This window comes from Coffea eugenioides, chromosome 1 (genome assembly GCF_003713205.1).
Source record: "Coffea eugenioides isolate CCC68of chromosome 1, Ceug_1.0, whole genome shotgun sequence".
Lineage (NCBI taxonomy): Eukaryota > Viridiplantae > Streptophyta > Magnoliopsida > Gentianales > Rubiaceae > Coffea > Coffea eugenioides.
In genome coordinates, this window is record NC_040035.1 from 32,660,991 (window position 1) to 32,678,929 (window position 17,939).

Consider the following 17,939-nt stretch of genomic DNA (forward strand, 5'->3'; position numbering starts at 1 on the left):
TAATATATGGTTCTTAGCAATCCAATAAAAACAATAACAAATCAAATAAATCAAACAGAAAAACACGAAATTTTACGTGATTCGATATAAAGAAAGAGAGTACAAAACCCTAAACAATAATTTCCAAACCGAAAAGTCACCTAAAATTGAAACACAAAAAAATCTAAATAGTACAAATTACTTAACGGTCCAAAGACCCATAACTTGCTCTTTTAGTTTGATGCCTAATTAAAACTCCTTTCAAAATGAAGCGTGAATCTCCTAAAACTCTCTTAAACTGATGTATACTTGAGTTGGTGCCTTTAACACACTTAAACTCAAATCCATTATATTTATAACCGCCACAATGAAAGATTTTTTTATAAACTTGCGATGTGGATACAAAGACAAATTCAGAGGAAAGAATACTCATCCATCACCAATCAACGGAGCTTCAGAGTATCACCTCAAATTTCATCCCTTGCTTCTTGGTTGCAGCCATTCTCTTGACTCTAATCAAAGAATTGAAAAGATCCCAGAAAACCAAAACCATCCAGAAATTGCCTCCAGGTCCATGGAAGCTGCCATTTATTGGATGTATGCATCATTTGATAGGTTCACTTCCACATCGCTGTCTGAAAAACTTAGCTCAAAAATATGGATCCCTGATGCATCTGCAGCTTGGTGAAGTTTCACTCATCGTTGTTACATCACCAAACTTTGCGAAAGAGATCATGAAAACGCACGATCTTTCTTTCGCGACCAGGCCTGAACTTCTTGCGTTCAAGATCATCTGCTATGATAGTAAAGATATTGCATTTTCGCCTTATGGTGATTATTGGAGACAAATGCGAAAAATTAGCGTATTGGAGCTTCTTAGTGCCAAAAGTGTCCGGTCCTTCGAAAATATTAGGCAGGATGAGGTTTTGCACCTGGTTGAAGCAATAAGGCCTTTAGCAGGTAAGAAGGTGAATTTAACTGAACAAGTTTTCTCATATGCAAGTTCCATGGTCTGTAGAGCAGCATTTGGTCAAGTTTCCAAAGAAGATCAATACGAATTCGTACAATTAATGAAGCAAGTGGCAGCTTTAGCAGGAGGTTTTGACATTGCTGATCTGTTTCCTTCTTACAAAATTCTTCATGTCCTGACTGGAATGAAGCCTAAATTGCTAAAGATCCACCACAAAATGGACAGTATATTTGAAAAGTTAATCGAGGAGCACATCAAGAACCAGACTAGGAACAAGAAGTTGGTTGCTGATGCTAGTCAAGAAGATCTTATTGATGTTCTACTGCGAATTAGAGATAGTGGGAACCTTCAGTTTCCAATCACCAATAACAATATCAAAGCTATCATCTTTGTAAGTCATGCTACGGACCCTGAATTCTTTCCTTCTCTGCTTACTTTCTTTGGGTACTAAGTTATTACTATAATGAACAATGTTGCATTACTAATGCAGGATATGTTTGCTGCTGGAACTGAAACTTCATCTTCAACCGTTGAATGGGCTATGTCAGAGATGATCAGAAAACCAGATGTGATGGCCAAGGCGCAGAGAGAAATCAGGCAAGCCTTCAAGGGAAAGCAGAACATAGATGAGGCTGATGTTCAAGGATTGAGATACCTGAAGTTGGTGACCAAAGAAACCCTAAGACTACACCCTCCTTTCCCTTTGCTCCTGCCTAGAGAATGCAGGGAGCAATGTGAACTAAATGGATATACCATACCAATCAAAACAAAGGTCATGATTAATTTCTGGGCAATTGGAAGGGATCCGGAGCATTGGAGTGATCCGGAGAGCTTTGTACCAGAGAGATTTGATAATAACCTGGTTGATTTCACAGGAAATCACTTCGAGTTTGTGCCATTTGGTGCAGGAAGGAGGATTTGCCCAGGAATGTCATTTGCTTTGGTCAATGTTGAGCTTCCATTGGCTCTACTGCTTTGTCATTTCAACTGGAGACTCCCGGATGGTATGGAGTCAAAAGAATTGGACATGTTAGAGAATAATGGAATAACAGCAACAAGGAAAAACAACCTTTATTTGGTCCCTTCCTTGTATGATCCTTCGACTGATTTGGAATAAACAGTCATACGTGCAGCACTTCTTTCAGGGCCAAAGGGGGATGTGATAAAAAATTGTTGAAAGCTTTGAGGATATTAAGATACTAAATAAGCAATGTCTAGTTCTTCAATTGATATGCCATTTTAGCAAATTATCTAAATGGCACTTGAACTGTTATATTTGTATACTTTTTGGCCTTCGACTATTAATTGTATCACATTACTACTCAATTTTAGAAGAATACCTTTTTATCCAATCTGTATATGCTTTTAACCAATTTATAAACTTTAGTTGTAAAAGTGAAAGAACCCGCCTGTTAGTGTATACATTATCGTTATACAAAAGATTAGTTTATAGTTTTAATCTTCTTTTACCTCCAGCAATTTTCAGTGACTACCAATCATTATGTACCTATTGAAATTTGACCAAATTACACCCATGGATTCTATTTTGCACAGATTCCAAATTCAGCCTTGACTTCAATGAATCTCGATAGATGAGAATTCTACCATTGTTATAAAAATTCTTTCACCAAATATATAGGTGCAAATTATCTTGTAAAGTATGAAAAGTTCAAATTGATTAGAAATTCGGCACAAATATTTGCAAATTTCCATGGCAGAACTAAGCACTACCTCGACTGTTACTAGCTATTTCAAGGCCCAATTGATGTCAAATTTTCCATTATTGTTGTTGCAATAAACTATTCTGTTAAAAGGTGTCCAGTTACATAATTTACTAAGTCTAATTTGTGTTCAATCAAGAAACTCCAAATTGGGGCTCTTCCATTTTACTATACTGGAAAAAAAAACTTTTATTTTGGCTTGTTCACTGCTCCTATTGCTCTTTTGGTCAGCCTTGACACCTAAAACTGGCAAGAGAGCTAAAAACATACACTTTAATTAAGTTCAACAGTTGGGGCCCAAAAGTATACTATTTGAAAAATTCAAGGGCCATTAAGGTAATTTGACCATATATTCTTAAGCTTTGGTTGTTTTGGACCGCCAAGAATTAAAAACAAAACAAACAAACAAACAAAGAATCAGGGTTTTCTGGACTTAACCCAGTAATATAACTGGTTCTGACCTTTCCCGATTCAACCGGTTCAAATAATCGAGTCACCAATTTATTATTTCTAAAATATCATCCCCATCACAGATTCAGTAACATCTCCATCATATCATCACCATACCAGATCCCTACTCCAATCTGTCAAATTTTTTAAGGGATAATATTAGAAACCTCCCCTGAGGTTTCTTGAAATATCACTAAGCTCCCCTCACATTTTCGAAATCTCTCTTACCACCCTTTGAATTGACATTTTCTTAACAATGTCAGCCCCTCTAAGCAAAAGTAACAATAGAATATGCATTTTGGAGGAGGGAGAGTATTTTAATTCCCTTCATACCCTTAGTTTGACTGAATCCTGTGACATAAAAAAGTTGCAGTAGGTGGAAAATGTGAATTGGAGAGTATTTTTCTGGCATGAGCACTGTTGCATGACCGTTGGACATGCAACGGCTACTTTGAGTGCTTCTAGCGGTATTAAAAGGTGAGGGAACCGCATGAAATAGCTGCAAAACTTGGAGAGGTAACTGATGAAGAAATGCCTAGTTCATCCTTTGAAGGGCAGTCATACAATCACCTTCATCATTAAGCATGAAGAACCGGTATTGTAAATGCAATCGCAAGGCTACATTACGAATCTCAGAGAGTGAAAGAAATCCGAATAAGCTATGTTTTAGTTGTTCAAAGTGCAACTACTTCCAGTGGTATGAAGGAAATGAAGGTGAAGAGTTGCAGAGCCAAAGAAATGAAGGTGAAGAAGTGCAGCGTACAAGATATGAAGCTGATTCTGCAGTGCTTCCATTGAGGAAAGCAAATCAGGAATGTAACTTTGTGCCTCAACAGAATGCATGCATCACCTTCTTGTTCATCATCAATCTTCTACTCTTAGCAATTTATCTTTTCATTCAAATCGTTAAAGCAATCACACTTTCTTGTTCCAATAATAGTATATGTGTTCCAAGCTGTTTGGAGCCTTACTGGTCATATATGAAAGAACCAGAAGGCATGTGAAAGTCAGACATGATGTTAAGCTATGTGAAAAAGAGTTGAAGCTGTATTTTACTTCATGGGTATGCCTACCAGATTTGTTGCATTACTGTTGTACCTTTCAATCATACTTGATAGAAAATGCATTAAGCACACAAGTGAAGTTCCTTAAGTACAACAATACTTTACTGGTAAGTTCATTGGAAAACAACAGCTCATATTCCATACATAATCCTAAGGAATCCGAGTCATAGAGTTAAAAAAAAAACCACAACATGACATCTTTGAAGTTAGCAAATTCCATACATAAAGGTAATAAGTCATATGTTCCAAGATCTGTGGATAGCAGCAGAGCATACTTGACAAGAGTAAATTGCAATTCCCAAGCAAGTACCAAAACATGTGTCGTTTAGTCGTTCACTGGGACTGGGAATGCAATTAAGCACTTGGCATACGTTACATATACAACTAATCAAAAGTATGTAGCAATCAACAAGAATCTCAGAAAACATCATCTAAAAACATCATTCTAGATGATGAGGATTGTTACATATACAAAAATACCATATCAGTCTCCCAAAGCAAAACTCATAATACTAGTACTAATTAGAACCACATACTGATGCTGCTATTGTCAATATGAGATCCCGTAGTTGCAGAAGTGGATATTGAAGATGCAGTGACCGTTGGAAATCTTGCAGATGGAGTGACTACTAGAGTTTGTTGTGGACAAACAACAATGGAAGGTCTGGCTCTCTTATTGTTGTTAGCAACAGTAGTTCCAACCCCTGCATTTGGCCCTCCTCTCTGAAGCTATGCAACAAATTCTATTAAACTAATGGCCTTGACAGTTAGAATAGTTAGCAATAAGTGATGAAACTAATTTCTGATGTACTATACCTTTCTGGTATTAGTACTAGTGCAGGCAGAATGATTAAGTTGAACATTAGCTCCAGCAGTTTGATTTTGAGTGCTTCCATTACTCCCTTGACTTGATACAATGACTGGGACATTTCCTTGTGCATGTTCCTGACAAATCATGACCAAAAGCTAAGCTCATTTGCAAGGAATTAATACACATAAAGATACTGTAAGTTGACATTGCTACAATTACTCATAGAACAGATCCTGCTAATCCAGTATTGGCAATGCCTCTTCTTGGTCTTCCTCTTCGACTTGATATCTGATTTGTAGAAGTACTGCTGCCTCTTTTTTCAGCAACAGGAGCTCCTTGACAAGTTCTCCTATTATGTCCAAATGCACCACACTTAGAGCACCTGAAACTGATTGATCTCTTGTGTTGAGATGCAGAAGCTCCTTCATCAGGTGCTCTTCTTCTATTTCTTCTTGGTCTGCCAGCTCTTCTTCTAAGTGGTGGTGGCAAAACTACTGCTGGTGTCACATCTTCCATAGAAGGCCACCTATTCATATGTAAAATTGGGTTGATCATGAATGCATATGTTTTCAAATATTGATCATTGGAAAAGGCTGCATCACAATAGCTTTTCAGTTTCTCCCTTCTATAAGTAGCTCCTAGAGCAGCATGCTTGCAAGGAATGCCAGTCAACTGGAAAGCCCGGCATTCACATGTCCTCTCAATCAGCTTGACTATATAGGACTTATCGACATCTGCTACTTCAAATGTGTTCTCACTTGCCATTGTTAGTGAACACCTTCTTGATTCAGCCGCAATACCCTTCAACTTACTAGTAACATGTGGAGTAATACTAGATGTCCATGTGCAGCCTTTTTGATACCTCTTATGTAGTTTCTTCATGAATTTTTGCCTCAGTCCATCAGCCAGAGCAAGTATATTCTTCCCTCTCAGTTCTCCAACCCATGCATTAAAAGATTCTGTGAAATTATTGGTGACATGATCACACTTAATTTCAACAGAAAATGCATGCCTTGCCCAGTTACACTTAGGAATATTTACTAAGTATCTCCAAGCATCTATGTTAATATTATTTGTTCTTTCCATAGCCTCATTGTGTCCTATCAGATCATAGCTTTTAGCTGCTTGCCAAAAAAATCTCCTTAGAAGCGATCCTGGAAATTTCACTTTGAAGTTGTAGTAGATGTGCCAACAGCAATATCGTGCAGCAGCTTCAGGCACTTGTTCCTCATAAGCAAGGTTGAGTCCCTATACAGAAGTTTTAGAAACAAATTCCTTCAAATACTTGATTCAGCCACTATAACAGCAATGGAAGAAATCTGAAACATGAAACAAAAATTCAGGTAACATACCTTCTGTCTATCACTCATGAAGGTGAGTGAAATATTGGTTGGAAATGGTCCAAAGAATTCCTGAAAATAGTAAAAAAACCAACTCCAAGCTTTCTTGTTTTCACACTCTACAACAGCAGAAGCTAATGGAAACAAACTGTTGTTCCCATTAAGAGCAACAACAATTAACAGAATGCCCCCAAATGCACCTTTCAAATGGCAACCATCAAAGCCAATAAATGGCTTGCAACCTGCCAGGAAACCATCTCTTTGTGCCTTAAAAGAGATGAACAATCTTAGAAATTTAGGCTCTATAAGAAGGTTTGGCCTATCATAGTGAATTTTCATGATGCTTCCTGGGTTGTGCATCCTCAAAAGTTCAGCATATTTTGGTAACTTTCCATAGGTCTCATTGTGTGATCCTTCTATCTATTCCAAGACTTTCTTTTTTGCCCTGTAAATTTGCATTCTACTTGGCAAGACTCCATGCTTCTACATTTCAGCCTTTACTCCCTTACTTGTCATCTCTGGGTGATCTCTCATAACAGAAATTAATTTCTTTGCAATCCAATCAGATGTTGCTTCTGAATTTTTCCTATTCATGACACACGTATGCTCAGGTGTATATGTCTTAACCATGAATGTGGTTGTATCAGCAACTGGGGATGCATGAATCCTCCAATTACAACCCTCAGCACCACACTTGGCAGTGCACCTGCTCTTTTCATTTTTCAACCTCACCAACGGAAATCCTTTCTGAATAGCATAGTCCTTCAACACTGCTCTAAATGCATCCACATTGGTAAATAGCATCCCTTTCTCATACTCAATGTCCTCTCTTGGATTGTAAGTCCTCATTTTTTACTGCATGATTGCTCTCATAGGATCTGATTCTTGGTCAAATTCTGAATCAGGCACAACTTGTGCATCCTCAATCTCCTCATAATCAGACAAATCATTTTCCTCCTTGTCACTGGAAGAAATTAAGGCCCTATCTTCAGCTATGACATCTTCCAAGTCACTATCTATGTCATCCTTCCAAGAGTCATCAGAACTAGAAGCATAAATCTCATCATCACCCTCACTGTCAACTACAGGAATAGGAGCTTCTTCGATTCCTATGTCTTTCTGTGCCAGCTGAAGTTGGTTATTCCTGTTGTCTACCATATTCTCCTCTGTAGTAGGAACAATATCTAGGTACAGCAAGTACAAGTTTATAACAAGATCATTTTCATGAAGTTTGAGCATGTCAAGGATTAATTTGTCACTACTGATGTCCATAAAGCCTGTTGTCCTAGGAATCGCACATTTCATATGCACAAGCATGTTCAAATTTCCAGGCAAATCATTCATTGCCTTATCAATAACATCATCGAGAAGGTCAATATATTGGTAGTTATTTGGATCGACATTAGGAATTCTAACAGTGTTTCCCATGTAATGAACTACAATATCATGTGCAATAATTCTTCCCATCCTACATATCAGTGTGTTCACAAGAAAAGTTTCAATTAGTTGCTATAAGGATCACATATGCTCACAAGGGACATAGTATAACACACGCATGCTCATTCAAAGTCAAACTCAGGTTGCAAAACAGAACCTTCATAGTAGCTTCCATGAACTTTCAACTACACCAGCTTTTCATTTCTATTTTCACTTTTGTCTACAAACCAACTGTATACACTACACTTAGAGCTTGTCATATGTATTGCAGCTTTAAGCTACAAAGCTAAGCTGTTCTTATGTATTACAGCTTGAAAAAAGTCAATATTCATCAACTTTTTTTGAACCAATAAAATCAAGGTCAGGCATAGTTCATCAAATTAGACATTCTTTACAGCATCCAACATCGACAATACTTAATATAAGGATCACATACAAAGGCTCTGGTTGGATCTTAAACTCGGTCATCAAGTCCAATAAAACACAAAAACACCTTCTTAAAAGAGAGATATTATAGGCAAATCACAATGGAAGATTTTTACCTGTTGTGCAGCTTAGTTTTGACAAAATCACTTCACTCCAACCGAACGCATGCAATTCATTGAAGTGCCATATTTCTCCTTCTCTGCAATATCCAGCGAGAGATTTCCAGAAAGATAGCTTCAACTCGTTCTCCAAGCTACAAATAACAATCACAGTTATAAGTAGTATTTCATTCCTCTTCAGTTCCCGGGCATTTAGACATCTTATCAGAGCAAAATGGCGCCATGCAATACGTACGGACCTCAGCTTCTAGGCAGCAATTGTTTCCTAGGCTTTATACAGTTGCATGCTTTCTTTTTTTGTCATTTTTTTTCCTTTTATCAGCTGAATAAGGTAACAGCAGAAACAAGGGTACTATTGGCAGCTGATGAATTTTCATAGTGACTTCTGACCCTATTATCACTTCAGGGGTGGTAAGAGAGATTTTCAAAATGTGAGAGGAGCTTAGTGATATTTCAAGAAACCTCAGGAGAGGTTTCTGATATTATCCCATTTTTGAAACCTTAATTTTAATTATTCTCCTCCCAACTCATATAGAGAATGTGAGTTTGTGAAAAATTAGAGACGACAATTTCTTCATAAAATAAACAAAAGAAAAATTAAAACAACCAAAAAATTCACAATTCAAGAAAGAAAAAAACTTCAAATAAAAAAGAAAACATCAACCACAAAAAGGAAAAAAATGCGCTACATGCAAAAGATAAATGAACTTCAAACAAAAGATATACACAAAATAAAAGGAAAAAATATCTGCATTTATCGACATTTCGTAGCTTCAGTTCTCCATGACATTGTTTACCGAAGCGATCCTAGATGAAACATACATAACCAAACATAAAGGACGGTGAAATCATGACAGATTTTTCATTGAAGCAATAGCATTACCTATTTTTCTCTAACGTAAACAAAGAATGAAAAGTGTGAATCCTGAATGAACTTTCTATCGTCATGCTAATCAAAATTCGACTTCAATATTGGTTCACATTCAGCTCGACCTTCATCATCTGCTGTAAATAAACCTGCTTCCTAGAATCTAAGAACAGGAAGATAGAAAGTTCTCTGATTCTACCCACTAGAAGATGCTTTCTGATAGAGAAATTGAGAACAGTATCATGAACATGCTCTAGATTTAAGGATCACTACTGTCTTCTTTCAGCTTGAATTCCACTGGCCCGAGATCCCATTCAGATGGAGACAAGGGTGGAGAGTCCAACCATATTTGAGTAGGCAAGGATGGAAATGTTGAACTCTGAAAAAGATCAGAGTAATCAGACATGGGGATCTCTACTGGTTCTGGATGAAAGCATTCACTGTCTGTATCAATTTCACTCTGGACCTCAAATAGAAAGATAAAATTGAAATGTGTCAAATGCTTTAACCATTGAAATTCAGTCCATACGGTAGTGTAACTTAGAAAGATGAAGGACCAGTACCTTTGCAGATTTCATCTTCTGAGTTTCGAGGGGAACTGCATCAGAGATAATACTATCAACATATCCAGAAAAATGTGACTCTTATCAAATATAGCAACAAAATGAATATACTTGTGTTCCATTCACTAATAAAGACAGTATTCTAACGCCTGAGAGGTTGACTTATTAGGCAAGTCTAGGACATCTCATTCAACATAATGTCCGGGTTTCACTGGCAAAAGGTATAATAAAGCGTGTTATCAGCTAAATTTTGGCAAGAAGACTGGGATGGGGCTTTTTTTTAGAACCTGTCAACAAATTAAGAAAGGGAATCATGAACAGAAAACAGCTTTTCACTACTTCTAATTCAGCTAAATCCACCTCTTACTTGTATGGAAAGCCAGGGGTTTATGTTAAGCAGCTTCACTTTCAAGGGTAAAGATTTCATATTTTATCTGCCTAACTACCGGCTCCATGCAGGGGCATGCAAAATTAGAAACATAAGATGGATGCTTTCTTCAGCTGCATGGTTCTAACAATAATATCCAAAACTGTTGCCCGACATTAACTTCTGTCAACCAAAAGGTAGCAATCAATTTCAGCCATAACCTCCCCCGTTTGAGACTGTAAATGATATAATAAATGTCCAGCATATAGTTTTCACCAACCTTTTGTTCAAAATTTAACTTATCTGATTGACGACATCCTTAACAGCCAATAGATAATGTACATTACAGTGCTGTGGATGAAAAATTCTAGTCTCCAAGGGCCATTTACATGTGCCACTCACCAGTATGCCAATCCAATTATTGACGACATCAGATTTACACTTGCTGATTTTTACCAATCAAAATATTAATCTAACACCATAGAGGAATTGATTTGATTAAGTGGCAGTCCATTTGTGTTGCGTAAAGTAGTCATGTGAAAGATACCACAATTAGACAAGTCAAACTATGAAACTTACCACATCCAGGCAAGAGCGTGTCCCAGAAAGATGCTCTCATGGCTGCCTTCTGTGATTCAATGCACTTGTTATGATCATGCAGAAACATCTCCTCTGACATGTTAGGCTCTTCTTTTGGTGTACTTTTTCTCTTCAATGATGCTTCATGGTGAACAGATGACTTGTTTGTAATGTCACCGAGGGCTTTACGATTCCCAAACCCTGTACCAATTTTCTTTTTTTCCAGTTTGAAGCCAGTTGATTTACCCTTAACAGACCCTACAAAAGAATTTAATTCGATTGAGTATTAAAATAGCCTGGTCTGAAATAGCTACACCGCCACCTATATTTACAAAATGCAGAAAATTTAATGTCCAAAGATCTTAAACTGCAATGATTAAAATCTCAATTGTAATTTCCTATGGTACATGGACTATGGCTTCAGCATCTGGCAAGAGCATGTATCCAGGTGTCAAGTCCGCTGATCTCCTAAAATACAGGATACCGGTATACTGCTGAAAGATAAGACAATGGTTCATGCATATGATTCAGAACAAATTATTGTTGTTGCACACACAGACATAGCAGAGAAAGCATTCTCTATCTACTGTGATATATAACACGGTTCTTATAGCTAATAGGTTGTTTAGTGATCCGAAATGACAGACACTTGGGAAGCAACACAAAAACATGCGGTACTATAGTGTCATCCATGAGTAAGCTATAAAATTATCATTAAGCTCTGCAGTTGTTCTAAGTAGGGATGACTAGGGTCCAAGAACCCCATCTTGAGTCAAAGCACATTCGTGCACCAAGCCAATCTTTGACCAGATCCTACACACATCTCATACAATATCATATCATGTAGGTATGGCTAACTGTGGTTCAGATCAAGTGTCCCTGTAAAAAAGCTCAACTTTATGCTGCTCATGAAGAGATAGATTCAATCCCCTCTTAAGCAGCATCTGTTTTTACACTATTAGACTGCTCAATGCTGAAGCTTATCAACAAGATTCTTTCAACCAAAACTTGTCTCTTACTGAAGAAGGGTAGACATACAAATGAAAGGAGTTCTACCTTTCCTTAGAAAATGTAAATTCTCATCTTGCGGAATCAACTGCTTCTGAGTTAACTGTCTTGCCATGCTTCTCTGTTGCATCTGACAGCTAAGCTAAAATTGTTCTGCAGTACAAAATTATCACACTTAGCTCTAATACTACACAGAAAGAGAAATCTACTTCCTTGTGGATATTCTTGGCAATACTATTAAAAGAAGCCAATTGGCATATAAAGATTAGTTTCGATAATCTTGCAAATTTTGCAATTTGCAATGTTCTGTGAGCTAGAACCCTATAAAAATAAGCTGAAAGATTTTTGTGTAATCCAATCGCTAGTTTCTGAATACAAATGAAGCTACTAAAATATGGGCTACTATCTCCATAAATCATGCCAGCACATAGAAAAGATAAAACCAATTTCAAATAAAACAAATTGAGAAATCAAAACCATGAAAACCTAAAGGAAGAAACATGATATTTCACCGGCAACAGATGTGGTGGTAATAGAAGAGTAACCATAAGGAGAACATAGATGCTTCAATTAACACATTCAGAGAGACTTGATATCAGATGAATGATACGACGGAAAGACTTAAAGTGCAATCTCTTTTGATTCTCTAAAAAGTCTGATAATCCAAAGATTCATTGGTTCAAAGATTCGGCCGAGTCCCTGTCCCAGTCGGCCCGGCCGAGTCGTCGCGAGAATTTCAGCTTCCGTTCCGCGACAGGTCCGCAATATTCCGGAGACGGTAGAATCGGTGGAAACTCATTTAGACTCTGAAGATTCGGGCCGAGTCGACTCCGGGACCCAAAAGAATGGCCGAGTCTGCCGAGTCAACCCGTATTGACTCATCAGATATCCATGAACTGAGGCTTGCGCCATGATTTTCAGAGACTTTTAAGGTATAAACAAATTAGCAAATAAAAAAAACATACCGGTAACAAATTGCACGGAAATCAATACTTATGAGAAATTGCACAGAAAGACAGCCGTAACAAATCAATCTTTAACCCAAAATTCTCTCTTTGAAGACTCTTCACGAAACAGCAAGTGGGTGGCAGAGATTCAAGAGAAGGAGACGGAAAACTAAAAGGGCGAAGAAGACGAGGAGCGTTTCGCTTTCATATCATATGCACAGCCGCACGGGTGATGGCGGTGAAATTTGGAGAGAAGTAGGGAAGAAGAATGAACGCCAGACTCCCCTGTGTTTGTGACAATATCTATTGGCGCTTTTGAAATTTGAAAATTCTCGCTTGTCTCCCCTGCTCTAAGGTGATTTTTTTTTTTTTTTAACTTTTGCAACGTATTTTAAAATATAATATTAAAAAACCTCATTTTGAAAGCATAATCTCATTCTAAATTTATCCTTTTCCTAAGACTCTTAATTGTCATAACACGTTAACTTTATCTCTTAACTTTTATACACTTGATTGTTCTGGTTCTTTAATTGAAATTGGAAAAAGGACCATTTAATTGTTTTTTTATGTCATTAGTTTAGGCAAGAAATATTAACATATTTAATATTATAAATAATTTACAATACTTGTAAAAAAACTTGAAATATTTTTATAATAATGAAAATAACCATTTGTACTGACTTGAAAACATCACAAAAAGATTATATATCTTCTGCATTTCTTTTTCTTTTAATTTTCAAGACATTGATCTAGACAAAAAAAAAACTAAAAAAATTCGAAAAAAAGGTAAACAATTTATAAAACTTCTTAAATTAACTTAACACACTTTACTGTAAAGAAAATAACATTTTTGTAACTTGCAAAAACTTTAAATAAACTTCAAAATATTAATTCTTTATATTTTAAAAAGCACACTGTATTTTGTCCCATTAGAATTAAGCCTTCTTGCTTTTGGATTTTGTTTTTAAATTATTAATATATTCAATTTTTTTAAAATTATTATATAAATATTAAAGAGTAGTACTCGTCTTTTATTTGATATTTTTTTATCACAATGTATTGGAGGTTTTGGTCTGGTCTCCCTCCTTTCTTTATTTTTATATATTCATAATATAAAGAGCTAGCCAAAGAAAGGTTTTTGTACTAAAGAGCAATATAAAGGTAAATTTAGAATGAAATTATGAATTTTTTAATATTATATTTTTTAATGAATTTTAAATGTTATAAAATGTTTAAAGTAAAGGAGACAAGTGAAACTTTCTTAAAATTGGTGCCAATTAATCCTATCAAAAACTTCAAGGGAGGTTTCTGAAATTATCCCAAAGTTAAAACTGCATGTCTATAATTTACAAGTAATAGATAATTTGAGTCAAATAAATGATAAAAGTAATAAACTAACCTGGTCTTTCTTCCCCATATGGGTCATGGACTCATGGGTGCCTCTTTTGGATAATAATTGTTTTGATTCTCATACATATAGAGAGAGCGACAACAAAAAGAGAAAAATAATTGTAAATAAAAAAAATATCTGTTTATAGCACAATACAAAATCAAGCGTGGATTTAATTACATTTACTCCAAACTATCGATACATCCCGAGATTTAGAAAATATCAGCCATCTCCTCTAATTTAACAAATAGTAGATGGTGTTAAATATTTTCATGAGTGAACAAAAGACTCTCACCTAAAACAAAAGGTTTAGCATCTCAAAAAATAAATAAAGATCAAGAAGTTCTATAGAAAGTCCAAACAAACCACTCATCAAATCCTTGTCTTCTTCTTCCAAATTTCCCTATTTGCCAACTTTATCAACACAAGGAGAAACCATTCTATCTTTCATATATAAACGTATCATGAGATTTTTTTTTTTTCCTATTGTCAAAAGGTCATCATTTTATATATGAGAAGTAGTTACAGTAGTACTACCATTGCATATTACCGGCAAAAGTTAGAATATCATTGTGGACATAGGGAAGGATACCTCCCACCTAGAATCATCAATTAGGATAGTGGCATTTTGGCAAACCATGACTAGTGCGATTGCATTCCCTTCCAATAAATATGAAGGAGCATTGCCAAAAAGACTTACTAAATGTACAATATCATCTATCAAAGCATCTAATTGAGAGATTCTAGTGCATCTGTGATTAATTCTAACCACTAAAACTTTACAGTCAGAGTGGATAAGAAGAGATGTCTAACATTCCTCCAAGGCTTTAATCATTTTTGTCCTGATTGCCTCTACTTCTAGTATGGCAACATCTTTTTTCATTCTTGTTGGGATGGCCCAAGTAGTGACAAGGTTACCATTATGGTTTTGATTACAATACCTAAACCCCCTCTGTTCCTTGTCTTGTCCATTGATGCATCAGTAAAGATAAGAGTTGCATGTTGATTCTAGAATTCTTTGATGGTGGCATTCCTCTGTATTTCTAGTTTAGGTCTTTCCTTCCCATCTTTCCAGTAATCAACAGATGTTTGTACTAGAGCCATTCCTCCATAGCCTTATTAGATATATGTTTGGCATTAGACGTTTCATTGCTGAAGTTCCATGCATTCCTAGCCTTCCACAATTGCCCAGAAGATTTGCTGTGGCTTCTATTTGGCTAATACCCTCAGTTCTTTCTCTAACTCCCTGCAGTGCTTCCCACCACTTCCAGGAATTCCAAGATTGTTCTTTTATAGCATCCCATTTTATTGGGAAAGTCTTCTAGGCATCTTTTCTTGCTTTGCAGTGGAACACCAAGTGCTCTAGTGTTTCCACATCTTCATAGCATTTGCACCAATTATCTCCTTTGCCTGTTCTTCTATACACTTCCACATTGGTGGGTAGAATGTTATGAAGATATTTCCACAAGAAATGTTTCACTTCGTGCTTAATGTTCAGATCCCAAACTTGGTGCAGAGTCTTGAATCATCCTTTCTTGTACTAGTGCTACCTGATATTTGATCCTTCATGCACTTGTCAATCATCCTGATTCTAGCTTGTACATAATCTGACTTGGTGATATAATTTCCATTGGTGTTGTGGTTCCAATTAAACCTGTCATTCCTGTCCTATATGTTGAGGGGAATCATCATGATTTGTTCAGTTCCTTCTTGAGAGAAAATGGATTGAATGAGGTTGGTGTTCCATCTCTTGCCTGTGATCAAGTCACTAACTCTTTCCACACTGCAATTATGGGGTTTTATTGAGGTTATCAATTCAAATTTGCTATAGGGAAGCCACCTATCTTGCCAGATTGCTGTTGTGCTTCCATTTCCGATCCACTTTCCAACAAGGGGATGGCACCATGGAGGCTCTGCTAGATCCATGAAGAACACGTCTTTTACTTTGGCCTGCAAAATAAAGGAATTATGGAAGTGTTTTCCTTTCATGACATTACTAACCAACAAGTTTCGGCTAGTAAGAAGTCTCCAAACTTGTTTGGTTAATACCGCATTATTAAAGCACTGGATATCCCAAAACCTAGACCCCCTTTGCCCTTTGTGTCAGTCAAGTCCCACCATTTCTTCCAATGTATTTTCCCCTTACCCTGATTGTTTCCCCACCAAAACTTGGCCATCGTGCCACTCAGTTCTTTGCATAGTCCATTTGAAAGCTTGAAAGCAGACATGGTGTAGGATGGCAGTGCTAGTGCAACAGATTTGAGGAGGACTTCTTTGCCCACATTGCTCAGCATTTTTCCTTTCCATCCTTGTAGCTTACCTGTCATTTTATCCTTGAGGAATCTAAAGGTGCTGTTCTTGGATCTTCCTATAACCATAGGAAGTCCAAGATATTTTGCTTGGGTTACATGCTAGGTGTTGCCAAAAATTTGGAGCACATCATGTTTGTTTGCTTGGGTGGTGTTTCTATTAAAAAGGACAATAAACTTTTCAATGTTGATTTTTTGACTTGAAGCTTGTTCATAGACCTGAAGAATCCTAGTGATCTCCCTAGCTTCCTAAGCATTGGCTTTGCAATATTTCAATGAATCATCGGCAAAAACTAAATGAGATATAGCAGGGCCCTTTCTAGAGATTTTTATTCCAGTAATTATCCTTTCATGCAATTAGGATTCAAAAGACTAGCTAGATCTTCAACACAGAAAAAGAACAAGTAGGGGGATAGTAGGTCTCCGTGGCGGATACCTCTGGATGGACAAACATAGCCTAACTTATTCCTATTGATGTTAAAGGGGTAAGAATAGGAAGACAAGCATCCCTTGATCCACAAAGGACAAAAACCCATTTTATTAAGGACACAAAGCCAAGACTTCCATTCTTCCCTCATAGGCTTTAGACATGTCCAATTTAAGAGCCACTTACCCCTCCTTACCACCCCTCTTATGGTTAATCCGATGAATATGTTCATGGGCAATAATCAAAGCTCCATTTGGATTCCTTATTTTTTGAAAAACAAGTTTTTCATATACAATACTGCACTACACACACAAACAAAAATAACTCCAAAAACATTGGCTGCGTTTGGATTCCCTGTTTTTGGGGGTGTTTTTGAAAAACAATACTGTAGCAGTTTTTTAAAAACACGCATTGTCGTTTGGATTGTTGTTTTTGAAAAACTCTTATTTTTTGAAAAACACATGCGTTTGGATTGAGCTGTTTTTGAAAAACAGCTTCGTTTGGATTAGATGTTTTTTTGGGATTTTTTAAAAATAAAACTTTACTGTAGCAGAGTTTTTAGAGCATATTTTGGATTGGGTGTTGGAAAATATTTTGAAATATTTAAGAATAGAAAAGTTTTTAAAAAATATTGTGAGATACATTCTTGAAATTTTTTTTTAAAAAATAAAACTAATTTTTTGATTACCTTTTATAGTACTTTTTAAAAATTTTTATTGTATTTCAAAAACTAGTTTATGTGTAACACCCCCAAAACAGGGGATCTAAGGGTCCAAATGTGTAATTGGCCAATACGTTCGCTATGTTTGCAAAATAATGGCCATTAAATTATGTCCCCTCCCGCAATTTCCTAAAGTAGTTGGCAAAGTTTCAACCAAATTTTGCACTGTAAAAAATTTGCCTAGAACTTAACTCGGTCATGACTTATTCGTACGTCACCATTCACAAACTCACGTGAACTAAACCGGCAAACTGAGGTTGTAGAGCAAAGTATGAGTCCGCAAATATAATTCAAAGGTGCAAATCCCTGGACAAGCAATAACACAATTAACTGGAGCCAAATTAAAAGTAATCCCTCATTCACCAGGAACGTGAATTAAACATTTAAGTTCAAATCGGAAGCTGATTTAACACACTTTTGGTCCTAGGCCAAGCACTAGGAGC

At 36.5% G+C, this 17,939-nt stretch overlaps 2 protein-coding genes across 3 annotated transcripts; one reads left to right on the top strand and one right to left on the bottom strand.

Annotated features, from left to right (window-relative positions):
* The first annotated feature begins 563 nt into the window (after window positions 1-563).
* On the top strand, window positions 564-2,092 carry LOC113750727 (premnaspirodiene oxygenase-like). Its single transcript, XM_027294674.1, has 2 exons — window positions 564-1,340; window positions 1,440-2,092. Exons 1-2 carry the CDS (start codon window positions 579-581, stop codon window positions 2,064-2,066), a joined length of 1,389 nt encoding a protein of 462 aa, XP_027150475.1. The 5' UTR covers window positions 564-578; the 3' UTR covers window positions 2,067-2,092.
* Window positions 2,093-9,155: 7,063 nt separating this feature from the next.
* On the bottom strand, window positions 9,156-12,922 carry LOC113782304 (protein PATRONUS 2-like). 2 transcript variants are annotated; one of them, XM_027328202.1, is made up of 6 exons: window positions 12,668-12,922; window positions 12,215-12,557; window positions 11,751-11,855; window positions 10,695-10,952; window positions 9,749-9,783; window positions 9,156-9,645 (listed from the first exon to the last, which is right to left on the bottom strand). In XM_027328202.1, the coding sequence occupies exons 3-6, from the start codon at window positions 11,830-11,832 to the stop codon at window positions 9,445-9,447; spliced, it is 576 nt and encodes a 191-aa protein (XP_027184003.1). In that variant the 5' UTR covers window positions 11,833-11,855; window positions 12,215-12,557; window positions 12,668-12,922; the 3' UTR covers window positions 9,156-9,444. The 2 variants fall into 2 exon arrangements, with proteins under 2 accessions (XP_027184003.1, XP_027183997.1); XM_027328196.1 differs by lacking the exon at window positions 12,215-12,557.
* Between the last annotated feature and the right edge of the window lie 5,017 nt (window positions 12,923-17,939).

Coding starts and splice junctions, on each gene's coding strand:
- LOC113782304 (XM_027328196.1), bottom strand. CDS start 11,832: ATGCAACAGAGAAGCATGGCAAGACAGTTAACTCAGAAGCAGTTGATT. Junction 10,953..11,750: donor TTTACATTTTCTAAGGAAAG/GTAGAACTCCTT, acceptor ATTCTTTTGTAG/GGTCTGTTAAGGGTAAATCA. Junction 9,784..10,694: donor CACGCTCTTGCCTGGATGTG/GTAAGTTTCATA, acceptor TCTCTGATGCAG/TTCCCCTCGAAACTCAGAAG.
- LOC113750727 (XM_027294674.1), top strand. CDS start 579: ATGCATCATTTGATAGGTTCACTTCCACATCGCTGTCTGAAAAACTTA. Junction 1,341..1,439: donor ATATCAAAGCTATCATCTTT/GTAAGTCATGCT, acceptor TTACTAATGCAG/GATATGTTTGCTGCTGGAAC.